Source organism: Streptopelia decaocto, assembly GCF_964273445.1.
Source record: "Streptopelia decaocto genome assembly, chromosome: 17".
Taxonomy (NCBI): domain Eukaryota; kingdom Metazoa; phylum Chordata; class Aves; order Columbiformes; family Columbidae; genus Streptopelia; species Streptopelia decaocto.
Window position 1 is genome coordinate 5,001,625 of NC_138672.1, and position 27,836 is coordinate 5,029,460.

General features: G+C 46.5%; 2 protein-coding genes across 2 annotated transcripts; both read left to right on the forward strand.

Annotated features, from left to right (window-relative positions):
* On the forward strand, positions 1–27,836 carry TLR4 (toll like receptor 4). Its single transcript, XM_082067880.1, has 4 exons — positions 1–35; positions 21,386–21,597; positions 22,444–22,610; positions 23,832–27,836. The coding sequence occupies exons 2-4, from the start codon at positions 21,397–21,399 to the stop codon at positions 26,089–26,091; spliced, it is 2,628 nt and encodes an 875-aa protein (XP_081924006.1). The 5' UTR covers positions 1–35; positions 21,386–21,396; the 3' UTR covers positions 26,092–27,836.
* Positions 13,720–14,850, forward strand: LOC309447233 (uncharacterized protein; the record flags this gene model as incomplete). The annotated part of the gene is made up of 3 exons (XM_082067636.1): positions 13,720–13,760; positions 13,988–14,079; positions 14,741–14,850. The coding sequence occupies 3 exons, from the start codon at positions 13,720–13,722 to the stop codon at positions 14,848–14,850; spliced, it is 243 nt and encodes an 80-aa protein (XP_081923762.1).

A 27,836-nucleotide genomic window follows, 5' to 3' on the forward strand; every position in this document is an offset into this window, starting at 1 on the left:
ATGAAGCACCAGAAAGAAAAGGAAGACATGAAGAGGTGAAATGACTTGTTTTCTGTGTCACAGCAGGTTGGTGGCAGAGCCGGGAAAGGGGACTGTCTGCTTCCGAGCGCTGTGTTGGGCATCCCAGATCCTTGGCTGGAGAGTCCTGGCAGGGTTGTCCTGTTATGTGAATGTTATGTGAGGAAATGTGATTTCTCAGGAATGAAAACTTACCTACGGTCTTAAACACAGTTTTGTGGTGGATGTAGCAAGATGGAAACTGAACCTTGATGTGCTGGTTATTTGCTTTTGCTGAGGGTGTGCTGGAAGACTTGTGACACCAGGACAGGTTACCAGGACAGGACACATTATCAAAATACCTTTGCTTTGATGAGTTGAAGTCCTGTTGGGATTTAGTGCTGTTGGGGTGCTCTCATTAAAGAAAAGGTGCAGCTCAGAGGTGGTCAGGGTCCCCTGCAGCCGGGGAGCAGGGACCATGAACATGGGCACAAATCCATCCCCTGGCCCAGCGGTGGCTGGTGCAAGGCTGGCCAGGGGCACGGTGGGCGTGCAGCTGCCTGTGGACATGTGCTCTGAGATGGTTTACAAAAGGACACTCTGCCTTTGCAGCAGCAGCCAGCCCTTGTGTCCTTTCACATCCAAGAGCATGGAGAAATCTCCCTTTGCATCCCAGCCCTCCTCTCCTCATCAGCAGCCCAGCACTTTTTCCATTGCTGCCCTGGATCTTTCCATCCTATTTTTCTTCCTCTCACCTCCCTTTATTCCCCCCCCCACCTCCATCTTTCAGTTTGACTTGTCACACACACACAGAGTCACAAACTCGATCCTCCCAGAGCCGCAGACCTGCCAGCAGAGCTCGAATGCGGTGGGGCTGAGGGATGCTCTGTCACCTCCTGCCCCTCCACGTCCCCCCCGCCCTATTCCCCGCTGATCTATTGCAAAGGACAGGTAACCTCAGCCAGAAAGATGGATGCCACAATTACATTCCCCTTTTCAGCAGCTCTTTCCCCTTGCTTCTTCCTGATGGAAATCGTGGGCAAGAAAAATCTATTATTACTCTCCAAATCATATCAAATATTTATCAGGGTAATTCCCTAGTTATCACCACCAATTGCAAGCCTTAGTCACGTAGTAAATCTTGTTAGTGTCATCTCTGGGAATGTGTCTCGTCTGTCTGCTCAGCCGAGTGCTGCAGAAACCAGGTTGCCCCAGGGGAACTTGGCTTATGGGAAAGGCAGTGGAGAAGGAGGAGGTGAGCGCGGTCAAAGATGGGCTCAGACTTACCAAATCCCCTTTCTCCCAGGACAGGAGATGGGGTCTCTTCAGGATGGGGCTAAGGGGAGAGCAGGCACGTAGCATGTGGGATGGGGACATCTGTTGGGCCACACCAGCTGATGCTTCCTTGATGTGCCAGGTGCTGTACAGATAAACTCATTCCTAATCAGAAACTGTCTGAAACGGGACAGGCTCAAAAACAGAGGTGGATTAACCTCCCTGGGACAGAGATTAAGTGAGTTGCCCAGGGCCGTATGGGAAGTCAGTGGCAGAGACCAGAACTGAGATCAAGGTCTCTGGCTCTAAGTTTAGTGTTTCACTGACGTGATTATTCCTTTTGGAGCACTGTGGCTGTTTTGACACAGCACTGTCCTGAGGGTCCTGTAAGTCAGGGCAAACGTGACATCTCTGCTCGCTGTGCCAAGGACTCTCCCCTTCCACCTGCTGTGTAAAGGACTCGCAAATGCAGCCACTCTAGCTGGGCTTTTGTTGTTGTTGTTGGCACCAAAATGTTTCCAGATTGTACCTATTTTTAAACTCTTTATTGGGTCAGATCTGGACAGCTTGGAGACTTCAGCTCTTCTCTCTTTCTACCCCTGTGCACATAACTTATTGCTGCAAAGGGAAAAAATGAGCAGCAAATTTCCTCTGCCAGAACCAATCAATCTGGCACCTGTCATCAGCATCACAGCAGCTATAAAATATTTAATTTCTTAATGATGAATTGGCAGATTGTTTAAAAAAGACAACAAGGAAACAAAGAAAAGGAAACAGACACTCGCAATCTGCAGTCACACTCTTTGCCAGGCTGAGCCTTTGGAACCGATAGCAGGAATGTGTTTTTCCATCCAAGCTACCTGATAGTGCTGTCTGTTAATAAAGCCCTGGTAGTTATTTTGGGGATGTTGCTACTCAGACAGTCACCAGACCCTTGACTTGCTATCCTAGGCTCCCACCACTGATGAGACTCAGCCTTCAGAGAGATTTCTATGCAGAAAACAGGAAAACATCTTCTCAAAGGCACAGATCTTCCCTCCCTCAAGTGCTGATACATGGGGATAAATAAGGAAAGAAATGACCAGGCTGGGTCAGAGCACAAGTGCCTCTAGCCAAGTGTTCTGTCTCCAGCAGTAACCAACATTGTGTCCTCTGGGAAATGTATTGGAATGGGTCAATAAGACAGTGCTATTTCTCTAGCAGGCTCCAGCAGTCTGCAGCCTACGGAGATCTTTGTGCTTTCTAGCTCCAACTGGAATTTTCTTCCACGAGCTTTGCTTAGTCATTTTTTTTAAGTTATGCAAACTTTCAGCATCCACAAAATCTCCGCTCAAATAGTCCCATAGTTCTCCTGTGTGAAGCTCTATATCTTATTTTGTTTTCAGCATATCACCTACTAATTTAACTCGATGTTCCCAGTTCTTGCATTAAAAAGACAGTGAAAAATCATTCTCTCTTCACCTCCCATCCCTCAGACATGTTTAGCTCACAAAACGAGGAGCGGCACAGAGATGCCTGGGCTAATGGAGACCAGAATTGGGAATTCCGCAGTGGACAGTCTGATTTCACAGGACATGTCACCTTGCATGTGCCCACAGGTTCCTTCTGCCTCTACAGTTGTGGGCTCAGAGTGGGGCCAGGTTCCTGACCTCTATTATGGGCTGTTTGCAAATGCATTAAGGTGATGCTGGTGACAGTCCCCGATGCAGCTGATGCAGCTGCTCTGGAAAGGGAGATGGCACAGAAAGCGACACTCACTGCTCAAGTTGTATGAATTCCTTATGGAACTTAAAACACACATGCCTGTCCCCATGTCAATTGATATCTGTTCATCTTGCACCTCAGTAAATCCTTTAAATACACATACAATCAAATTGCCTGACCAAAGAGCTCCTTTTGCTGGAGCCTGCTCTGGTGGGCTTTATTGCAAATACAGGGATATTTGTGTGGGTTTTTTTTTTCGCTTGATTAATTTCTAAATCTTGTTCTTGGGTCCTTTTAATTACAAGAGAGTCATAAGATTTCACTAAAGCAAATGCAAACTTTTAGCCATCACAGAAAAACCTGAAAACCAGAGTTTTAAACTCTTGCAAACGCCCCCTCCCCGCTTAAACCTCAGGGAAACGAAGAGGAAGCGAGCATTTTTCACTCATTGCCATTTATTATTTTTAAGTCGGTCTCATGATTCGCAGCGGTGACGCTCCTCGGTGGCGTGACCAAGCCTACACTGTTCAGCTGGGCGCTGGGAGGTTTGGCAGACGCCGGTGGGTGGCTGGCAGCTCCTGCGCGGAGCCTTCGTGCCTCCTCCTCTGCCTCTCCCGGCAGCGTGTGGGGAGCGAGGGGACCTACAGACAGACGTCTGCGGTGGGATCGGCCGGTTGTGGTGGGACGGCAGCGTCCAGGAGATAGCGAGCGTGGTGCAGTATCTTAGCTCAGTTTCCCAGGAGATACCTGGCAGAGCCTTCAAGCTCTGTCTGCTCTGGTGATTTGTTTTAGCCCTCCTGCAGCCAGTAAATAGGCAAAACAAAAGCTCCCACTTGTACAGGAAGGGCTTAACCTCCTTTCAAGACGGGTCAGTGCAATTAGGAGCAGCGATCATCACCACCTGGTGCGTGGTGGCAAAGTGCTGCCTCAGGGTGTTCTCCAGGAAAAAACAGGGTTTTCCCCCAGCTCCTGTGTCTTTAAACCACAGAAGGATGTTTCCAAAGCACATTTTGCTCCCAAGGGCTGGTTGCTTTGGCACAGGGTAAGAGGAAATCAAAGGACAGTACTTTTGTGTCAGACAGCTCATTTCCCGTTAACTCCGCATCTCTGTCTTCTGCACATGGTGTTTAAAGAGAAGTTTGCTCCATTGATCCTGTCTAAAATCTCCTTGGAAGTGCTGAATGGAAAGCATCCTGCTTATCTCTAATCAAAGCTGGTTTTTCTCTGCCTCTGGGCCAAAACACTGCAACAGGCTTGGTCCTTGCGGGAGTAGTGGATGCTGAGCAGAGACGGGAGAACCTGAAAACCACCAGCCTGTTCCCACTGTGCCACCAGCTGCAGGTTTTTTGAGTATTCAAGGGGTAATTAGAAAGCAGTGAACCAACAGCTCCTAACTAGGTGCTTGCTGGTTGCAGCATAGTAAGTCTGAACAGGCATCTCTTTCCCATCTATTAAAATAGATGCCACCACCAGCAAAAGAAAAAAAAGTGAAATTGGGAAGTGTGACTCAAAGTGGGGGAAGGAAAAGGGCCAGGGCTGATTGGTAGCCAGACACCCACATCAGGAGAGCATCTCAGCAAAACCGCCTGCATCCCACCGTTGTCAACGTGATTTCAAATTAAACATATGCTTAAGTAGAGAAGGGACTGAGAAAATAGTTGGCTGTAGGAAGTTTTTGGCTTGCAGCGGTAGAAGGCACACAGTAAGGGTGTTCATGGGATGGACACTGTCAGAATCCTCTCTACCACAGTGCTTTTCTATAAAGCCTTAAGAAAGAGCTTGAGGTTAAATAGATCCTGCTTTTCTTTCTCCCTTATTCCCCAAAATCCGCCCTGGACTCTGGTCTGAGGGCGTCCCTCTGCCCTTGACTCCTTGCCAGGCTTGCTTGGCTGGAAACCTTCCTCCAGATGGAGCAGGCAAGGAAAGGTGAGGACACGCAAAGAGGAGAGAAATGAAAATGTATGAACACCCCTAATTTTGCTTATGTTTTTGCTGTCATTTAGACCGCTATAAAATGAATGTAAAATATTATGATTCCACTCTAATAACTCTTTTCATCCATTTACGCTGGCGTAATTTTCCTCTGAGTAGAAATTTTTTGTCAGAATCTGGTTGGGGCAGATCCTTCATTTTATTATTTGATTGCAAAGAACCTACTTTCTCCCAAATATCATTTTTTTCATTAAAATGTAATAACTGAGCATGGCCAACCAAAGCGACATATTGCAGTGAAGGCAGAGCAGCTAGAGAGCTGGAGAGTGAGAGGGAGGCAGGAATATGTTGGGCACTGAGGTGGGAGCATCATCCAAGCTAATTATAACACTTACAACTTAAATAGTTCAGTTCCTTAATAGTTGGATTAAGAAATCAAAATTTCTGTGAAAACAAGCTTTGACAGAGGAAGGTTGCTGGCTGAGTTTCTCCACGGGAACACCATCCCCTTCACCAGGCACTGCAGTGGGGCAGCGATCCACCCCTCTGCCCTCCCCTGTGTTCTTGCCTGCCCTCACCTGACATCAGCCCTATTTGCTACCTTTCCACACCAAAAATACTATTTCAGGCCGTGGCTATTTTAGTGATTTCACAACCCAGAGCCCCGGTGTGGCTGACCAGATGTGAGCCCGGCATTGTGCATCCCAGCTGCCATCACACTGCCTTCCCTCTTTTTGAATTTTACTTTCTTTATTTAATTTTTCTTTTCATTTTCTTGGTGAGCACAAGAGCCAGAAACAAGGGCCGTGAAGCCAGGAGTGCCCCGTGTTGTCACTGTGCCTGTCCCCACCACAGCATCTGCTTTTTGTCCCCAGGCGTGCAGGGCTGGACCGGCTGCAGCCTCTTTTGCGAGGCACAAGCAGAACAAGCCCTGAGGGGCTTTTCCTCTCATCACTCTCTAGACATTTTCTTCTGCTCTGTCCTCCCAGGGGCTTGGTGCTCACTGGCACAGTCTCTGCCCCAGAACGTGACATGGACAGGCAGTTCACGAGAGCTGCAAGGGCTTTGGGCTCCAGCTCCTGAACACGAAGCACTGGGGGGTAAACTGGGGCCTCGTGATGTGCACATCTTGCCCTCTGCTTGTGTCAGGCTGGACCACAAGCTAGGGAGATGTGGGAAAGTGTGTGTGTACCCCAGGGCTGTGACAGCCATCGTCTCTCCCTGAACTTGACAGTGCACGTGGATCCATCCCCTTCTACCTGCCCTGCAGGGCTTCTGCCCCAAATGGTTGGGGTTTTCTTGCATTAACTAATTTTTCCTTTGCAATCACTCATTTTTACCATGCCATAGCTCATTTTTTTCCTTGCAGCATAGGTTAGGGCTTGGTTAGGCTCCAGGGCTTGCTTGCATGTTTTGCTGTTTTGTCTGAGGCTCAGGGGAAAGAAAAGCCGGAGCTGCAGGGGGGCAGGATGAATTGCTGAAGCTTTGGGCTGGAAAGCTGGCATCAGAGCAAGGGGAGAAAACAAGAGGACTGAAGGAGGGTTTCATTTAGACTAGAGGAACCAGGAGAGGCTACAGGTCATGCAATGCAGAGTTTATTAAGCAGCAAGTAGGGCCTGCTGGGAAACATCCGGGATGGGGAATTTTGCAGGTGAAATACAGGGCAAAATCCCCATTTCCCACTCCACGGGTCCTTTATTGGGGCATCCTTTGCTATTTCCCTCTGAGATCTCCATAGCCTGCAGCAGCCCTGTGGGATGCAGGGCTGATTTCAGTCCTCTGCTGAGGGGCCTCAGAATTGCTGAAATATTTGGTCACTCAGTGAGCATCATGGTACGGACTCCCCTGCATCCACTTCTTGGTGTGCGTGGGCACGTGGCGGTGGTGGCCACAGGACTTTCCTGGGCGGTCAGTGTTTGGACATGCCACCTCCAGGGACACCCAGGGGCACTGAGGTTTTGCTCGCCAGTTCCTCTGCCTCCTCGGCCCCTGCAAATTTCCTCAGCCAGGAGTGTCTGTGCAGTGCTCACCTAAAGCACATGATGGCACTGCAGGAGCGCAAAACCGCCTCAGCCTCCTCTGCAGCTCAAGTGGATCTTTAACCCCTCGGTGGAGGCGAAGCTGCTGCAGGTGAGGTGGCTTAACAGGGACAAGGGGTGGAGGGAGGTTTGGGGACAGTGATGCCCAGTGCTCTGCTGTCCCCAACTAGGGCAAAGTGTTGAGTCCGAGCTGCTGGCTGCTGCTGTGGGATTGTCGCATCTCCTGGGGACCGGAGGGGACTCAAATATATGTAGTGCCGCAATGTGGGCCTGAGCGGGTGTTCATGAGTCCTCCAAAATGCACAGAGGATGCTCTGTGGTTCCTCACAGCTGGATGTGAGGCATCCTTGGTCTTGTCATGCCTGAGACCATTCCCCTCTCAGCACAAACCCAAGCAAACCTTCCCAAAGAGACCAGGCACCAAGACAGGCAGGTCTAAGGCTGATTTTGGCAGTAGCACCTGCAAACCAATGTGCACCAAAAGCACCGAGAAAACTGCCCCGGGCTCCCGTTGCTGCTGCGTTGTCTGGAATCATCTCCTGAGCTCACACAGGCAGAGAGATGGTTTCAAATACCGGCTGGTTGGGATCGAGCCCTGGTGCAGGTCTTGTATGATAATGTCCTGCTGGCTGGCCGATGGGATGTGGTGGAAATTTGTTAGTTTGCTGATTGCCGAAGTTACTGATCCTCTTAGTCAAAAACCAGGGAGAGCTGCAGAGACGAACAGAAAGGCTGCAACAACATTTCCATACAGCACATGCTTTCTCCTGAAATAATCCCTGCAGGAGAGAAACTGTAAAAATATCTGGATGTGACAATCCTGCTATTTATCTGTTCTTATCTACAAAGAATTGAAGAGATATAAAACCAGCAAGTTCTGCCCAAATTCTCGCCAGGTCCTGTAGGTATTAAAAACGGAATGATCTCAATCACAGAGGTTGACTTGATTTATCTGGTGGACGCAAGGTGTGTGGCTTTGCTTTTCCTCCTCATTTTGTCCCTGTAGGAAAAAGTTCTCTCCAGGACTTTTCCATAAGCAACAAAAGGAGAGAAAAGGAGAGAAAGCACAGAGTCAGGAGGGAAGGGAAAAACTCCTCTTCCAGGAGAAAAACAGAGGGGTTCTGGTTCCTGCAGCTCTCATCCGTCTCTCTGGATGGAGCACTCTGTGCTCGAAACCCCCCTGTTATAAATGCAGCTGATTGATTTTCTCTCTCTTTCTTCTCTTGCACTTGTTTATTTTAATAAAGATAGAAATTTTCTTTTTGGAAACCTAAAGCAAAATGTTCCAATGTCTCCACCCACTCTCCTGGCACTAAGCGCTGATGGTTATTTCAGTGGTTATAATTTGATTTCTGCCTCTCCTGCTGGGCTGATGTGGGAGAAACAATATTTAGGGAAGTTGATTTTTAATTTGTTTTCTGTTGTGTTTGGGTTTATTTATTTATTACCTTTATTTTTCTGAAGCAGGGAAGGCAGAGGCTGGGAATGGTGTGGGAAGAGGGAAAGGGAATCAGCAAGAACACACTCCCATTTTCTAGGCCATTTTTTTTCAAGTTTGCAATCTGATGGACAAAAATCACGGTATAACTCAACTAATCGCTTACTCTGAAGACTGGAGAGCATCCCATCTCTTCAGGTAGTTTTGTGTTATTCTGATTCTGCTGCAGTGACTCATTAGCTGCTCTATGCCAATGATTTTAGGTTTGTAGCCTGAATTGTGATGATCTCAGTTTTGCAAGTGGGGAAACTGAGGCACGGAATAGTACATTCGCTCCTTGCCCTTCAGCTCACCTGTGCAGCCGAGCTCAGCTCACAGAACAGGCACTAAAGCTCCCAATTAAACTTAGGCAAGATGAGGTTTTCACCAGTACTCAGCAGTCAGTCCTTCAGTGATAATACCGAGCAGCAGATTTTCAAAGAATTCAGCTACTCCTCAGCTCTTGCAGTTTCTTAGGGAAAAGCTCCTGCATTTTGCTAAAAGGAATAGCTTTTTCTTTGCCAAAAATCTGACACTTCATTTCTAGGCACAGAATTAAAAACTTGTTCGTCACTTTTTTCCTAGTTTTTAAAGGGGTAGCATCCCTCTTTTCCTGTTTTTCTTTCATTTTTTTCTGGTTTCTAGGAACAGGGCTAGTGATTGCTTCTGTGCGCATCTGAAGATAATAGCTTTGCTAAATAATTTTTCCTCTTTTAAAATAGATACCAAGATTGCCTGCTGCATAGTTTACATTGCCTGCTGCGGAGACAAATACTTCAATTAAAATGGAAGGGAGAAAAAGAAAAAAAGAGAAAACAGACAGAAAAAGAAAAAGCCTCTACAAAAAAAGAATCCTAATAAGTAGAAAAGAAGTAGAAATGGGCAAATTAAGCCCTTTGGCAGCCAGGACGCATTTTGCGTATATGCACTCAGGCTTTTGGGATTATTGTGCTCAATGCAAGGAGGGAGGTGCTGGTGAAAGCCCCAACTACATGAAGAGCGTGTTGCATTTCCGTGAAGCGACAAGCGATATCTTCTCAAACCACTTGTTCTCCACCTCCTGCTCCAGTCTGTGTGCAGGACACGTGGAATGGTTTGGTTTCAGATGATCAAGTCTTGAGAATAAGAAGGAAACAGGATTGTCTACCTACCTTGGCTGTGCCTCTTTCCTTCACTTAAGAGCAAAATGTTACATTAATCCCCTATGGTTGCTGTATTTGATTATGGAACTCCTTGTACCCGCTCCCCCTCCCTTGGCTTTAGCTTCCCCCCGGGGAAAGCACAGGAGCAGAAAACAGCAAGAAATGTTCCAGGCTGGTATTAACTCCAGGGACAGATGAGAGGGATGAGAAGTTGTAAGTACAAAATTGATGCTTAGACCCAAAGATTTTCTCCCTAAGTCCAGTTGGGGACTGAAAGCATTGCATCCAGTTTTGACTGCAAAGTTGGATAGAGCAGGAGAGAGGGAGACCCCGCTTATAAGCAAAAGTGCAGTGTGAGTCTGCAAGACTTTCCTACTGGAAAATAAGATAACTCTGTCCTTCCTTGCATTTGGAAGCAAAGGAAGCAGATTGTGAGGGGCATCCACCCAACCCACTCCCATGCCCACAGTAGGTTTGAAGCCAGAAGCCAGACTAGCTTTTTCTACACTCCTGTCTTAAGATCTTTCTGGGAAACACTCCCGGTACTTTTGCCCTAAAGTTTATCCATCCACCCCAAAATCCACCCTACCTTCCCAAAGCACACCAGACTACCAGGGCTTCCCAGTAAAGACCAGCCCTGATGCATTGGGGGTGCTGCCCACAGCTGGGGAATCACTGGGGGTACCTGGCATGGCCAGCCCTGGGTTTCGGAGGGCAATGGTGCTCTGGCAGGGTGGCAGTGAGTCAAAAGATCTGCTTGGATGGATTAATCAGCCTTGCAAAGGTCTTTTTCCAGGCCAGGGTATAGAGGGAAGAGGGTTGGACTGAGAGCATCGCAGAGCACTTGCCCCCACTGAGCTGGGATTTGGATCTAGCTTGTTGAGGATAATTAGATGATCATCATCAGATGGGTAAGCTGAGCTCTCACTTTCTGCACCATCCCTCTAAAAATGGAGCATATTATTCCTGTTTTTCACCAGCCTGAACCAGCAATTGTCTCTTTGAGCTGTGATGCTGTCCCCATATAATTAAGGCTGTCAGTCAAACTCAGATACCTAAACACTACAAACTCCATGGCTTACGAAGACTGATCACAGGACTTTGATTGCTTGGCAGTCAAAACAGCACTTTGTGGGCTCTCTTTTCTCATGTTGGAGGAACAAATTGAGGGGCTATGAGAATGAAACATCCTTGAGAAGGTGAGGAGGTGTTTCCATTGCTTACTGGATATGTCCCTCTCATGGTGTCCCCTCTACCCATATATTGATTTTTCTAGTAACTGTGTGTCCCTAATGCTGAGATCCCTTCTGCTGTTCCGTGCACAGGCTTTGCACTTGTGTTTGTCACTAGCAAAGCTGGGCTTCTCCAGAGAGGCTTTAACTGCGCCTGTTTTGGGTGTATTTTTAGAAAATCAAGTCCTCTTAGATGCCTTTGGGGCTGTGGAGGCTGGAAAAGCGCCTAAAAGGTGACTTGTTTCCCAAAGTGTAAAAATCTTTTTGTTGTTTTGTACAATCGCAAGGTGAATTTTCCCCTATGCCCACCCAATATGCTGCCTCTGCAGCAAGGGCAAATGACAAATAACTTCTTTCAAAAGCGTTAATATTTGCAAACACCCGTGCAAGACCTGCATCCTGTGTGATTTGTGTGCACAGGGCTGTGGGAGGGTAGAGCAGGGTTAATGTGCTTCTGTGATACACAAATTAAATTCCTCTGTGTGTGTGGGAGGTCTAGCAGTCACCTTCCGATAAATGCTGCTGCGATCTTTGCAGGATCAGGGTCCAGAGGTGGGTGTTTACCTGTGTTGTGTGTATGTGTGTAGCGGCCCAGAAGTAATCGGTGATGAAAGCTTCTGTGCGGTGTGTAGGAGGTCCAGGAGAGACCTCCTGATACAGCGCCTGTATGAGCGTGTGTAACAACTTGTGAGCTCCCTCCCGGAGGAATAAAAACAATTCTGATTTTATACCATCATTGAAAGGCTGGTTGTTGGTCAAAGAGAAAGTCACTGCTGCTTAATGACCAAGATGTGATCAGTGTCATTTTATTTAGATGGGTGCAAATGATGGAGGAGCTTTTCCTCTCTGCATCCGGAGTCCCAGATTCACAGTGTGGAGCAGGACACTCGGAGTGAGCTGAGCTCCTGCTCTGCATCAGCACAGCGCCTTGCTCAAGGTGAAGAGCCACTCAAACAAGCTATTGTCCATGTGACAGAGCTGCTTTTGGTTAATCTCTTCTCTGGCGTGAACTTCTTGATTCCAGCCTGGTTTAGCAGCCCTGGTCAGATTTCTCCTGCATGTGGATTTACTCATATTGCTGTGAGTTTTGCTGTCCTCAGCAACGGCTTCTGTCCTCTGGGCATGTACCCAAACACCTTGGTGTGGGTTGCAGCCGCATCACACTGCGCGTCTGTGGGATAACGGATCGCTTCATGCAACAGGGGCTGTTTGAAGGCCCTCGTGGTCCCCTGTGACATCCCGAGGAGCAGCCAGATGACAACAATGGGTAAAAAGGAGCAAGGGAGCCCACACCATCGATGTGGGACTCCACAGCTCAGCCCAGCAGCGGGCATGGCCAGGAGGGCTGTGTGTGCAGAGAAGGGGAGACGCAGTCAGTCCCCACCCCTCTGCACTGTCACCATGTCACTTCACAGATTGATGTGAGTGATTGCTGGAGTGCTGTAAGGCTTGAGTTTGCAAGCGAGTGTCCTCAGCTGCTGGGGAAAAGGATGTGCATTTACTAAGGTTCATCACCAGAGGCCTGGTGTAATTTTGTCTCGCCAGGTTTAACTCGAATACAGCCACTTGGAGGCTCCAGACTCTGCCACAGGGTCTGCTCCTCTGCAGGTCTGATGGCTGCAGCGGCTGGGGAGATGCTGGCAGGGGAACAGGTCCCAGGGGGTGGCCCTGTCCTGCTGTGCCCATGTCAGCCTCTCCATGGCCTTTGACAGGGCTGTGCGTGCAGAGCTGTACCACTCCCTCCTAAATCATATGAAAGTCACATCCTTCCCTTCTTCCCTTTTCTGACCTCAGTGCTACTGTGGTCTGGGTTAAAGGTGAGGCACAATTCACATTTGTGGAAAGAAGAGGCAACTACCCTCCTGGCATAAAACCTGGGTGAGAAAAGGGTCACTCAATAACACGAATCCTTGGGGGCCTGGAGGACTGTTCTGCCTGGCAGTGGCTTGAGGGCAGGGCAGACAGAAAAGCAGCAGGATGAAGCAGCATCGGTGAGCCTGGGGATGCCCTGGCTAGTCTGTGGCAGAGATTCCCCCATGCTGATGGTCACTTCCAGAGTGCCCTGTGGACAAACCCCAGTGCTGTTCGCTGCCTGTCTCTATCTGGGGGAACAAATGAGGCTTACCTGAGGCCAATGATTTTCGAAAACTCAAGCTGTTCAAGGTCCCAAACAGCTTGACAGAACTTTGGCATTAGCTCTCCATCTGTTTCTGCCTAGATTCCTCTGTGTAAAGGAGCCCGTTATGTGCGTGATGGGGCTGGCTGTGCATAGGAATGAAGTGGTCAGGAGCTGGGAGACAGGACAACATGGCCACAAGCTCAAAACCCTACATTTGGAGACCCGTTTAAGAGACCTCCTGAACTATCAGAGATTCTCAAGTCACAGTCTGAAAGCTCTTAGGAAGGGATAGTGGGAAATGAACCTTATTTCTTTCACAGGAAGCGTCTTGGTGCTTGCCAGAGATGCTTTGTGTAGATAATGCCTTTTCTTGGAAGGTTTGTTAGCCATCTCACATTTGTTTGGGGAATTTTGTTGAGAGATGAATCAGTGAGTGTCTCAGTGGCTGCTCCTGGGTGCAGACTGGCAGCCTGGGGTTTGTGTGTGAATGTGCAGGAAGGGAAATAGTTCAGCTAATGGTTGCACAATGGCATCTTGTCACCATTACTAGTGAGTCAACAGGCCAGCAGAATGATGCAATACAGATGTGTGTGTAAAATGTCCTCGGAAAGACAATCAGAGAGGAGAAGATGTGCTGTTGGACTGATCATTGTGCCGTGAGGCATTGTCATGGGTGTCCTGAGCTTTGTCATGAAATGAGTGGATAAATGAAATTGGAAATATAGGTGGAATTCTGCCCATTTCTTGTGGGTAAACAATGACCGGATGAATAAGTGTTCCCCAAACATATACAGAAAGAGGAATGACCAAAAAGGGAGAGGAACTACGGGGGCAGAACTGGAGGTAAATGAGATTTTTCTGTCACTGCTGCTCAGAAGGTGGATTAGAAACAGCAGTAAGGACTGAATTAAAAAGATGTGGGTCATTTTTGGGAAGTACTTCAGGATAGCTCAGTATCCTTCCAAAGCTCTTCATTATGCAGCCTGCTTCAGTGGCCCTAGTCCTTGTGTCTGATACTGATGTGACTGCTCCACTCATCCCCGAACTGCTGCCTCTCTCAATCTCTGTAGATTTGAATCTCCCTGGAAGCCTTTCCTGACCAGCAAATCCTTATGCTTGCTCATGGACAGACCTTTTAGAAGAGAACTTGAAAAAGTTCTGGGTTCTGTAAACTGCCTGTCAGGCTCTGCATAGCTCAGATATTGCAACGCTCTTCTCTCAGCATCACCATGTCTTGGATGGACATGATGCAGCTGGAGAGCCCCCCCACTTGTGGGGCAGCCTTGAGTGCTGCAGAGGAGATGGAAGTACCGCTGGGGAAAACTGGATGGCCTGGATGGCATGGCTTTGAGAAAAGGTCCTGGGCCATGGTGGTGGAGGAGGAGGAAGAGGGAAGGGCTTGAACTCCAGGCTCTAGCTGTGCCAGGAGGGATGGAAAGGGGAAGGCTGACAGCAATGCTCTTGTGGATGGAGCAGGAACCATCAAATTCAGCAAATGCCAACAGAGAGAAGATTCTGAGCGGGGCAGTGCCTTTTGCCTTTTTCAGCGTGAGGTACTGCAGACCTGCTTTGGTTGCTGGTAGCACTGGTCAGAAAGTGCATGCCCTTTATGTGGAAAAATGGCTCAGTTTGGACAGAGTTGGGCAGATGAGAGGGACAAGAGTGGTGTTTGATCACGCTTTCCCATGTGAAGTGTCCTGGCTTTTTTCTGAAAGGATGAAACCTATCTCTTTAGAGCAGAAGAAAAAGGAAAGCTGACCCACTGGCAGCGGTGGGGCCATGTTTCTTCTCTGAAGATGACTCTTCAACTTCTTCCCTTCCAGTTCTCTCTGCTTTTACCACATTGCAGCTTCTTCCACAGCAGGACTTGCCTGGATCCTTTGCCCGGTACGAGGCTGGGCTGGAGATGGGTGTTGGGAGAAAAAATGTGTGAGGGAAGCGATAGTTGGGTTGGGGGCCCTGGTTTCTGCAGCAACTCCAAGTTCTCTCTCTTAGTGCTCAACTTCACAGCCCTCTCTGCATCTCACTCCTGTCACTGTTCATCTTCTCTCTCAGTAGGTTTCTCTTTCTCTCCCTTTTAAACATGCCCTTTCAAGCAGCTCTCATACTGATGAACTTAAGCTGCTAGATCATAGCTCCCTACCTTTAACTTGTCATACCCTGATTTCTGTTCTCAGTATTGCCCTGTACCATCTATTTTCTCATACTCTAACTCCATCCCAAGTGTGACAGTCCAGGGCTGAATCTAATGTTACTTTGTCTTTGGTTCTGACCATCTTTGTGATGGGTCTGTGCATCTTTAATTAACTTTAGACCTACCGGGCACTACAAGGATGTTTTTAATCTGCAACAAGTGCAGGAAGGCCTGGTGTGGTAAAATAATCTTGTCGAAGGTCATGCACTGACTCTTGGCTGGGGCTGAGATTAGATGCTGAGTCCCTGACTGCCAAAGAAATGTTGTAGAAATAAAAAGAAAAATTACATTTCCCTGCTAAAATGTTTGGAAAGTGCAAAGCGGAACAATCCAGGCGAGGAGTGCAAAGTGCTGGGTTAGGCTTGGGGGACCAGGGAGCATGTTCAGCTGCTGTGAATGTGGTGGCTGTGCTGCTCAGGCACGAAGCTTTTAAGGCAGCCTTTGATTTTGTACCTGGCCGTGTTTGCTTTGCGTGAGCAGAAGGCGGTGTTGTAGCACACGGGCCAGGGACAGGAATTTAATGCGTGGATTAAAAGTGAGGTGTCACACGAGGGAATACACACAAAGAAGCACATGGAAAAGAAAGAGGTGCAGGAGGCTCTGTCCTGGATGTGGGTTTGTTTAAAAGCATGGTGATTTCTTCCATTTGAAGCTTTTAGATTTCCACGGAGCTGTTAAGTTTTATCAACCCAGCGGCTGCCTGTTCATGAGCCCTCATCTTCTGCAGCACCTTTTCATTGCTACTTTCTTCCTGGCCTGGGTTCACTTCAGTTGCTACTTCACCAAAACGCTGCATCTACCAGCAGAAAGAGATGAACCTACAAGCTGATGGCTGTGTTGGTACCAGCACTTTGCTGCAGCCTCTGCAGCGGGTGCTCACTGGGAGGAAGGTTCCTCCTGCAGAGCGATTTTGAGGGCAAAATCTAAGAGTGGGGTTGGCTTAACTTAGATCAGGCTGCATCTGTCTTACAGCAGCAGCATTTGGGGTGGGGGAGCATTAGTACGGTACCCATGTAACTGCAAACTATTTCCAGAGGAGATGAAACTTCTGCTTTTCCCTCCCATTTCCTTCCTCCCTCCCCATCGCTGTGGTCAGGCTTTCCGGGCACTGCCCGTGTTATTTGTGTCACTCCTTTTCCTGGGTAACTTCTCTTCTAGTATCTCAACCCTCCCTGAAAGCTTTCCATGAAACCCTGTCTCTCGTGATCTGCAAAGTGTTTATGCCTTTCAGGCTGCTCCCACTGCTATTCCCTTCTGGCCAGCCTGGTTCCTCCTCTATTAGAACTGAAATGGTTTTGTTCTGGTTGGTGCATGCAATTAATGGCCAAAGAAATGTTGCAAAACTCCCCCAAAACTGCCATGCCCTGTGAGACTGGTGGAAGAACTGGAGGCACTGGTCCAGCTCAGTCTGAGAAAAGTCACTTGAAGGCTGAAAGGGGATGACCTGATCTTGCACATGCAAACAGAACTGGACTCAGCTTGGGAGAAAAAGGGTATTCTAACAAATTCCTCTTTATCAGTTCAACGCTGGCTTCACATTTTACTCTGTACACATAACAGTCAGACAAGTTCTGCAGATTCCAAAGATACAGTGTTCCGAATGCACGCAAAATGCATTTGGATCTGGCTTAACCACTCTTTTGGAATTTATGGCTTTGTAAGTAATGGAACTGAGCTCTCAACTATGTGGACGATTAATATTCTGTGTTCTTTTCCTGGTAGAGTAAAATGGCATAAAAACCTTAATCTCTAAAAGTTGATGTATAAAGCATGCTATGAACTAACCCCAGGAGGTGGTTTACGTTTTCTCTAGGTAATGTGTATATAAGAACTTTGCCACAGCTCTCAGGAGCTGTGCCTGCACTTTCTGCCACAGTTGGTGCAACATTTTCCTGTCACGCAGTGTCAAGTCACGATATTGAAACCATAAACGTGAGGCTCAAGGGTCTCAGCATTGGTCGCTGCCTGTGGCAGCACTCTCAGTGCTTGCAGCAAGCATATCTGCTACACAGGGTTTTGCTCTTTTGTTTAAAAGCTGGGTGGTTTTCACTCAAAACAGGGTTCTGTAATCTCTCCAGGTAACCACCATTCATTAGAGCTGCCTCTTGTTTCAAACTTGCCCAGCGTGTCAGAGCAATGCGGTAGGGGCTTAGTATTTAACCGTGTTTCGGTGGTGACAGAGAATCTTGAAACCAACCTTTCTTGTGTCCAGTTTAAAAAAAACTGAGATCTGCAGTCCTCCGTGCCCTGCACACCTCTCATGTTTGATAGTCTGAATGAATCCTTGCCCTACAGCAGACTCATTATTATCAAGAGAACTGGGGAAAAGGAGGTGGAATAAGTAGGATAAGGCAAAGCCACAGTAATACAAAACGTATGTAAATTAGGCTACGAGGTACCATAATAAGGATGTAATGGAGAGGGAAAGAAAAAGAAAATGAGTCCTATTGTTGCTTCAGTAACAAAATCTAGCATTGGTCTGAGGCGGTAAATCCAGCTTTCTCAAGGCTGTGGAAAGGCAATTACACTGCTTCTAAGCACAACACTTTTCAGGCCAAGGCACCGTGAACATCCTCACATCAATGGTGACAGTGAATCCCTGGCTCTGTGGCCAGCCCAGGAGTGATCACGGTTCATCCCAGGCAGAAGGGCAGGGAGACGCTGGGCTGTTCTGTGCCAACCTGCATCTCTCCAGGGAACAAGGATGCTCCACCGTCACTCCCTGCTGGTCCACGAACACTTGGCAAGAGAGTCTGGATGCCTCCACCATCTGTGTGAAATCCTTCCAACCATTTAGATTAAACGTTGACTTCAGTAAAATGTAGGGCTCCTCACTGACCTGACATAGTCCATATGGAGTAGCTGCCACAGATAGTGACTATCTTGACACTGATTAATCACTTTTTCTAGTTGTGTATTTGTCCCTCGTTACTTGACACAGTTCTTCCCTAATAGCTTTTGAGTAGTTCTGGGGTATGTGTATGACCTTGACTTTGGGGAATAGCCCATCTGATGCCAGACATTAGCTACTCCAGTGTAGGCTTGGCTGCTTTTCATCCAACTAACTTGGACACAAGCTTTTGTTTTTTTTTTCCTTTCCCTGGCATACACCAGCATCTGTCCTTTTCTGCAATGGGAATCACCTTAGTGGTGCTGGATTGTTTGGTTTAGGCGGCACCATTTGCAGCAGAGCTTGGTCTGTGCTGTATAAATGTATATATATATAGATATGTAGAGACTGTCTCTGATTCCACCTCCATATCCTTACCTGTCACTTGCAGTCACAAGCATGACAAGCAATCTGCATTACTGATGTTCCTTGCTTTGAAACTAGCAGGTAAATGATCTGTAACTGGAGTCAATCACTGCTCAGACAGATGGCAGCCAAGCTGTCTAACACCCCAAACTAAACACAGAGTTTCTCAGTCTGAATCTTGTTCTCTTCTTCAAAGGTACGAGATGCAGAAGTAAAGGCAATAGGTCTTGCAGGCTGATACTGCATCGTGTGAGATTATTACACCCACTTCATATGGGGAAGCATCACAAGTGAGAGTTCTAGGCATCAAGGTGCTCCAGTAAGGACCTGTTGTGATGGTACCAGTTTCTCAGCTCCTTCACCAGCCCTGGTGCAGGGTGTGCGTGGATCCTGTGTCTGCCAAGTCAGACGGGGTTTGCTGCGTGAAGGTGACTCACCAGTTCCAGGAAGCAATGTATGTGCCAGCATCTCAGGTGTGCTCTCTCCCATCTGATCCATGGATCACAAACAAATAGTTGTCATGGATGGTCCTTTCACTTAAAGTAAGACCTGGTTTGTTTAAACTCCAACTAGTTCTTGCCATGTTCCTCAGCCTCCATTTGCAGATAGACTTGGGGAACTGCTTTGGATGACTACTGAAGCAAAAATATCCTTTTTTTTTCTGGGAAATAGCTGGTGATCCATATGTGATACTGTGTTAGCTATGACCTTGAAGTCACCAGAGATAGACAGCTCTATCTGTTTGCATGACTGTCACCAGTTGTTTCGTTCAAGAGTTTCACTAACTTTTCTTTTTGGCTGGAGTTCACAAATTATTGTCCTTTAATGTAAACAAGTATGAGATGTTTTGTCAGTCCAGCTATATTGTGGCCGTCTTATGCTGCATAATAACTTGCTTGAGATCAGAGAGGTTGAATATACGCTGTCTGCTGTTGTGTTACTTATATTATGATAATGTTCAGGAGAACAAAGATTACTTGGGCATGTGTTTTTTAGAAACACAGATTTTCTGTAATACCTCCTTTCTAAGAGATCTTTTATGATCCCCCCCAGTAAATTGCCAGCACAGTGAATCATGTTTCATTTTAGATGTTATTCTTGTCACTTTAAAGGATTCCAAATAATACTTTTGTTTCTCGTGAACTGAAAGAGGCAATTACATAGACATTATGACTTTTTGCAGTCATTGCACATTGTTGTATGCAAGCTGAAGAATATGAAGTTAACCAGCATCGACTTTCTAAACTGGTGGCTGCGTTTGATTTGCTAGCTTGCATGTTTTCCGCTGGTGTCCCATCCCTTGCAGTTTCTATATGATTTGTCCTTGAACAAATAACAATGTGTGTTGTGAAACTGTCCCTTGTGATAGAAGCAGCACGTTCTCTGAATGTCCTTCAAGCTGTACTTCCCACTTGACCCCTAAGTGTGGCTGTTGGGTGGATTTTGTGATGCTCCCAAACTCTCCAGCATCTTCAGTGAGTCTCCATTGAAATGGTAATTTCTAGAGCATACTTCAGGCTCATCTCAGCTTTAGATAAAAATTAAATGTGGATTGCTTCACTCCACATATCGAATACTAAAAGATGCACTCATTTGTTCTCTCTGCAGACACAGGATGCTCTGCCAATTTCCTTAATCCAGGCACAGACGCAGTCAGCAATTGTTTCCATTCACTTTTGATTCCATCTGTAAAAGGAAATACCTGCAATCACGAGAGTCTTTTCAGAACAAGAATTTTGTAGAACTTGCCCAATTTCAACAAACTTTTTGTCCGCTAACTTAACGGGCACCACACATCAGGGTGTCCGGTTTAGCTCCCATTGTGCTGCCCTGTGTTTTCATCACAGAGATCATCCATTATTTTAGGATTTCCCCATCTCTCAGTGTCCCTCTGCTGACCTGCCAAAGGAGTCCAACTCTCACCCCCTGCCGTATTTTAAACTTTTCTTTATAAGTGGATTGCTCACTGACCTGATATTGCAGCTTATATTCAATATCAATTTTCACAGGTATTAATGAGTAGTCATTCCCTATTCCATCAACTTCTAGACTAGTATCTCATCCTCATCTCACATTTTTCCAACTTCTCTGTCTGTGTGGTGTTAATAATACCAGCAACACTGTGGCTGGATCCCCAGTAACACTTCTTAGTTATCTACAGCAAGACAGGAGCAGATACATGAATGCACTACCATTTATCAGAATAAATGAAGGCAGGGAGCTTTATTAGAAGGCTCAGAGCTGATTTAAATTAATATTGCCAACTGTGAGTTTTTACAAAGCCTCTTCCAGAAACAATAGCTGTGTCTGCACTGTAAATTAAGGATGGTATTGAGAGGTACTCACTTTGGTAGCGAGGCATCAAACACTGATTCAGGCATGACCCAGCACACACCCACCCAAGGAAAGGGCAGGGAGGGCTGTAAAGTCCTGGACTTCGCCCACTCTATGAGTCTCCAGCATTTATTCCTTGTGCCTGGCCATGTGCAACTTGTTCCTGCAATAATAGCAATACTGTGGTCCAGCCAGCTGGATAAAACCAAGATGCATGTTCATGAGAGCTCGGCCATAGATAAACCTGCTGTTACCTCAAGAAAACATCTGCCACAGCTGAGCACATCTCCATGACTTGCCAGCGTGGTGTAGCTGGGAGCATGGCAGAGGTACAAAGGCAAAGTCATTCACTCCATCCAGTGCATTTGAATTATGGGATGTGAAGCATGATCTTCTAGAAATGGGACTCAGAATTTCACTACAGTTTCCCTTTATTTTATTTTTTTTTCCAGTTTGACTTGGGCTAATCTGAAGCAACCAAATCAAGTGACGCACTGATACGAGCCATATTCCTCTTTAATTTCTAGTCCAAACTATACTTTTCATTACTTCCTTTTTTACTGAAAAAAAAAAATACCCTAACTTTTTATTTTCTTTTAAACAATTGCAAGGAGAACAATTCACGCAGGGCACGTCCAGCCAGCAGGCAGCTACCAGTTTCACTTCCCTCCTTGTTTTCTGCAGCTCTCAGTGACATGGGTGGTGAAACACAACGCTTGGCATTTCAGGACGTTTCTCGCTCCGGGTCCTTGAGTGATACCCATGCTGCTTTCTCCTGCACGTTTGGCCTCCTGAAGATGCCCAGGAGAGGAGCTTTTCCTCCGTGGACACTCGTGGTGCTGCTGGTGCTTGTCCCACCACAGCTGGCAAACTGCCTCCCCAACCCCTGCTTGGAGGTACGTGATCTCTAAATGAGCACAAAATCTTTCTGTTTCTCTGGTGCAACTTTTCCTTCTGCTTGGGAGATTTGTGCATAGAGTCTACTGTTTGTTAGTTGTCTTATGAAAGCCCATCTTTTTCTTTTCTAAGGCTGTTACCAAGGCAATTGAAGTATTTGAAGTAAATGCGGGTCTCAAAAACATCTGAGAGCCAGAACCAGCAGCATGGAGCATTGCTTCTTGTTGGCTTTCTGTACCTCTGAGGTTAATGCAGTACAGTTAATCTAATGGATTGTTTCTCTTCAGGAAGAGATCCAAGCCTTGTCCATATTTTTTGCAAAATACACTATTTTCACCTGATTTGTATCATAGAGTGATTTCACCAGTAACCTAAGTACCTGGCACTTATAAACTGCCTTTTGCAAACTTTTGCTGACAATTATTTCTTACAGAACAACTGTGGTTAGAACTGCCTGCTTCTCTGCAGTGGAGCAAAGCTGAGAGCTGATCCTGGACACTCAGTGCATCCTCAGTGCTTGTTTTGCTGCATCCTCGTGTGCTTGTTTTGCTGGCTCTCTCAAAGGTTGCTGCTGGTTCATCCATAGCCTCAGGGAACACTGTCCTGTAGTTTTGCACCTGCTTCAATCAAAAAGAAATGTAGCTCTTCCTGGGGAGTGGAACTGGCTCTTTTAGATGTGGGAAAGATGCTTAAGATACATAAGATTATTTAGTAAAAGTCAGGGTAGCTCATTTAGAATTTAACTACGAGGTTAGTCGTTCTGCTCCCGCTTTCCTGACGGTGTAATTTTCTGGCACTTCATGAAGAGCAGATGTTGACCATGATTAAATCTGCTGCTGTTTCAGGTCATTCCTGACAGAGCTTTCACATGCGTGGGACTGAATGTCTCTGGAGTTCCTGCTGAGGTCCCAAATACCACCCAGAACTTGGATCTTAGTTTCAGCAATCTGAAATCACTGGGGTCAAATTATTTTTCATCAGTTCCTGAACTGCATCATCTGGATCTTACAAGGTAATGAGCTCTTTTGTGTGGATACTGGATAATCTCGCTTCACCAGCTGGGCGACGATGGCTGCTTGTTTTGGAGTCTGTTGGTTTGGGCATCTATTGGTCTTGGCTGTTTGTTGTTTTTTGTTTCCTTTTGACTTTATCCCTGTGTCTGTTGCTCTGCACATCCCCATGGTCAAGTGATATTCAACTTTTAGTCCTGTTACTGGGTGAGCACTCTCTAGGTGTGTCAGTCTGATCTTGTAGGTTGGGATGTGAGAAGGAGGAGGAAGATGTTTTACTTCACTCTGAACATGAGAAATGTCAGACTTTTCACTGTTACAAAAACTCTGAAGTGGAACATCTTGGGTGAGCTATTTTTCTAATCACAGTTTAAAAAAAAATAAAAGGAAGGTACATTCATTTTCTAAAAGGCTGTTTTAAAATATCAACATATTCTCTTTTCCCTTCTTCTCACATATCTGGGGGAGGAGATGGGGGAGGCTTATTAGCAAATTTGAATTGATGTATAATTTCCACTGACTTGAGACAACAGTTTCTCTGGGTAAATTGTTTCACTGAAAAATGTCACTCAGTCCCATCACAGTTACAGCTGCAAAGTGGCTGAGTGGCAGAGCAGCTTTGCTGTAAGGCACTGGCTGGATTATAAAGCTAATTTTGCTTAAATTCACTGCGGAATGGATTTGGGTCTCAAATTCTGGATCTTCCCATGTGAAACCATCTTTAGGTGGCCACCTTCTTTTTCCCCCTCTCCCTTTTCTCCTTTGGAGCCATCGTTGTCTGGGGTCTGTTGCCTGTCAGCAGTTTTGCTGATGACATCTGAGTGAGTTGTGAGCTTTGCCACTGCTGAATCCTGCTGGTGCCATGGGACTGCCCAGCTGTGACTGAAGTGACAGTCTGAAGGTGCAGGGTGGAAGGGAGTGCACTATCCGCTTGGCTCTGCCATCAGTGATGATCGTTAAGTTGTTAGTTCAGCCTAAACAAAAAGCTAAAATGCTTCTTTCCTGCTGCCTGCATGAATTTTTGACCTTTGCTGTGGCTCAAGGTCTCTTTGCTTTGCAATTGAACTTCAGATTTAGAGAGGGAGGAGGAGGTGAGAGAAGGTCTCCTGCTGTGGGACAGTTCACTTTGCACATTCAGGAGTGCTTAGTGCAGTAGTATTAGTGAACACGTAATGAAAGGGACAGTGTTTCATGCACATTTATTCTCTTTCCCTGCTCAACAGGTGCCAGCTCCATACAATAGAAGATAACTCTTTTAAGGATCTTCATAAGCTTTCCACCTTAATTTTAACTGCCAATTCCCTCCAGTACCTGGGGACTGCAGCTTTTGATGGCTTAACATTGCTGAAAAAACTAGTATTGGTGGAAACCAACATAACATCTCTGGCTGACCTACCCATTGGACACTTGCATACCCTGCAGGAACTGAATTTGGGCAACAACAACATTGCCTCATTAAAGCTTCCCGAGTATTTCACCAATCTGACCTCTCTCAGGTACCTGAGCTTTTTCTCCAATAAGATCACACATATCTCCAAAGGAGACCTTGATGTCCTGAGGGAAGGGAACAGGCTCAACCTCACACTGGTGCTTTCCTTGAATGATATAAAGTACATAGAGCCAGGGTCCTTTGAGAAGATTCACCTTGGCGAGCTGGTTCTAAGGTCCTCTTTTGAGAACTTCAGTGTGATGCACAGTTCTCTTCAAGGTCTGACTGGTTTACAGGTCAACAGACTAATAGTTGGAGAATTCAACAACAACCAGAGACTGGTAGACTTTCAGAGAGGACTCTTGAGTGGACTGTGTCAGGTACGAATGCAAGAGTTTGTCTTAATCTGTTTCAGGGATTTTGAGGATGACACTGACACTCTTTTTAACTGCATAGGCAATGTCTCCAGTATTCGGTTGGTGGACCTCCAACTTGAAGAGGTGTCAGAGGTTCCAATGTTCTCTCAAGTGAAACAGCTGGAATGCAAGAAATGCAAGTTTAAGGAAGTGCCTGCTGTGAAACTGTCTCTTTTCAAGGAGCTGAGAGTTCTTCGTATTACCAAGAGCAAATACCTCAATAGCTTCCGGGAGAAATTTCACACTCTAAGTAACCTGGAGGTTGTAGATCTGAGTGAGAATCGCCTCTCCTTCACTGGTTGCTGTTCCCGGCAGTTTCCTAAGTGTCCAAATTTGAAACACTTGAACCTCAGCTTCAATTCTGACATCAGTGTGACTGGTGATTTCGCTACTGTGAAGAATTTGTTATATTTGGACTTTCAACACACAAAGTTATTTGGTCCTGGTTCCTACCCTGTCTTTTTGTCCCTTCAGAAACTCATTTATCTCGATATTTCCTATACCAGAACTCATGTCAAAGCCCAGTGTACGTTTTGTGGCTTGAACTCTTTGCAAGTACTCAAGATGGCTGGCAACTCCTTTGAGACTAATAAACTGGCAGATAGCTTCAAAAACCTCAGTCACCTGCACACCTTGGATATTTCAAATTGCAAATTAGTACAGGTGGATCAAAGTACATTTGGTGCCCTCACTGAACTAAAGGAGCTAAACATCAGCAACAATAAGCTATTGATCTTTGATCCTGGAGTCTACAAGCCGCTCCGAGCCCTCACAGCCCTGGATTTCAGCAACAACCAGCTGAGCGTCCTGTTGGACTCAGCCCTGGAAATCCTGCCTGATAGTCTGGTCCTGTTAGACATCTCTCAAAACCTGTTTGATTGCTCTTGTATACACGTGAACTTTCTGAAATGGGTCAGGGAACAGCAGCAGCTACTGCAGCATGAGGAGTTGATGATATGCCATATGCCCACGTATGTGAAGAACGTGAGCCTGCTGAACTTTGATCTGTCCTCCTGCCAACTCAATACAAGCATGGTCGCATCCTCGGTGATCGTGTTGCTCGCTGCAGTGGTGTTCCTCTTCCTAATTTACAAGTACTACTTCCAGCTATACTACTCACTGGTGCTGCTCAGTGGGTGTAAACATTCTGCAGAAAGGGGTGACACCTATGATGCGTTTGTCATCCACTCCAGCAAAGACCAAGAATGGGTGATGAAGGAGCTGGTGGAACCCTTAGAAGGAGGAACACCTCCCTTCCATCTCTGTCTTTACTACAGGGATTTCATACCAGGGGTACCCATTGTCACCAATATCATCCAAGAAGGTTTTCTGAGTAGCAGAAATGTCATTGCAGTCATCTCTACAGACTTTCTGGAGAGCAAGTGGTGTAGCTTTGAGTTTGACATTGCCCAGTCCTGGCAGCTTGTCGAAGGAAAAGCTGGAATCATCATGATTGTACTGGAAGAAGTGAACAAAGCCTTGCTAAGGCAGAGGCTGGGGCTGTCCCGGTACCTAAGGAGGAACACCTATCTGGAGTGGAAAAACAAGGAGATCAGCAGGCACATCTTCTGGAGGCAGCTGACAGGAGTCCTGCTAGAAGGCAAAAGGTGGAATCACGAGGAGGTAAAGCTCATGTGAGAGAAAGAGAAATCACATCACTTCTGTCCTGTCTCCCATTCTGGCCCTGGCTGAGGGCAGCTGCTCAGAAGTTGGTTCTTCTGTGGCTGTTCAGAGTTGGAGGAGGTGAATGAAGACACTGTAAAATCACTACAGAAATACGTGCCTTGCTAGTCACGCTTTCTCGAGGGAACGTGCAAGATAATGAGTGACAACAGCTGGAAGATCTGCACATACCTGAGCTCCGTGTTTGTCTGCAGATGTCCATCACACTGGTCCAGCTACCCACGCAGGTCTGGTGGGCTGGTGAATAGATGGACTCTTATTGTCATTTGTCTGCCCTGAAACTGGATTTGGGTCCGGGCACCATTTACTTGGTGGAACTTCAGGGTCTGTTGCTTTGAGTGAAGCCCAGGATCTCTGGGGAAGAGCGAAAACACAGGATTCTTCATTCTAAAAAGGGTGGGAAGCAGAAATAGGGTTTGGATCCTGAAAGGCTTGGGTCAGCCCCCTTAGGCACCATGACTTAGGGGAAAAAGCCCTACAGAGGGAAAAGGAGTGTCCTGTAGCCACGGACAGCTACTTGGTGATGCTGAGCAGTTATGTTGTCAGTGGTGGAGGTTGCTATTGATGTGAAATTTCCCCAACATATTTATTTTAATTTTCTTTAGACCAAATATTGAAACCTCCAAATATTTCCATCACCTGAAACTGTTATTTGTATCCAGATTATGTAGCATGAGAGAGTTTTTTGAGGTTTTCTTGGGGGATCCAGGGATCAGTGAGACCAGAAAAAAACATAGAAAAGATTGACGCCTTTAAAATCAAGGTATTTCTTTGCTCCGCCTGCTTCTCCTCATACAGTGTTTCTGTATATACTGTGTGGCACTGCCCTATGTGAGCAAGATAGAGCCTGAACAAAGTGCTTTGATGTTTACAGCCAACCAGTTCTAGAATAAGCTTTTCCAATCTCTGGACCAGCCTTAATTCACTGTTGGAAAGTGCTGTAGGACCCTCCAGCCCATGGGTTGAAATGGACTTTAGAGATGTTTGGAGCTAGCAATGAGGCTGAGTCCATCTGCCTTCCCCCCATCACACCATGGTGGGCTCTGGTCCCAGTTGGCAACCCACCAACAGTCACTGGATGTGAAAGTTTTGCCTTCATTTCACCGAGACCATGCCTGCATTTTGCAGGGAGAAGAGATAGAGGAGAAAAGTCTGGGTTAACTAAACTGAATGTATCCCAGCACTGCCCTGGATAAAAGGAAGGAAAACATAAATGCCATTGAATCATATTACAGAGCGCTTCATTGATGTGTCGAATATTGAACACTGCTGGAGTATTGCTCTCTGTTTACAGAAGGCTTTGGTTGGGATTAATCACTGAATTAGTTGAGTTTTAAACTTGCAAATCCTTCTATAATCAGTGATGTTCTACAGAGGTAAAACAGAGGCAATTGGGTGGTGAATCAGGTCTGATATTTATTCAGAATAAAGGGCCTGATCCATCTCGCTTTTCTAAGCACCAGTCAGCGACATCTCCGTGGAAGCCGGTGGTAAGTGAGACCGACATCAGACACTATTTAAAAAAGAGGGAGAGCTTGTTCCAGGGCTTATGCTGGCAAAAGCTGAATCACAGCTCCCTCTCTCTGTGCTGTCAGCAGTACATTGGGATAACACTACCAAAAACCACCACCAAAAAAGATGAGTTTTTTTGTGACCTGCAAGATAAAGGTTCAATAAAACTAAGCTCGATGCTGCGCTCA

Coding starts and splice junctions, on each gene's coding strand:
- TLR4 (XM_082067880.1), top strand. CDS start 21,397: ATGGGTGGTGAAACACAACGCTTGGCATTTCAGGACGTTTCTCGCTCC. Junction 21,598..22,443: donor TCCCCAACCCCTGCTTGGAG/GTACGTGATCTC, acceptor CTGCTGTTTCAG/GTCATTCCTGACAGAGCTTT. Junction 22,611..23,831: donor CATCATCTGGATCTTACAAG/GTAATGAGCTCT, acceptor CCTGCTCAACAG/GTGCCAGCTCCATACAATAG.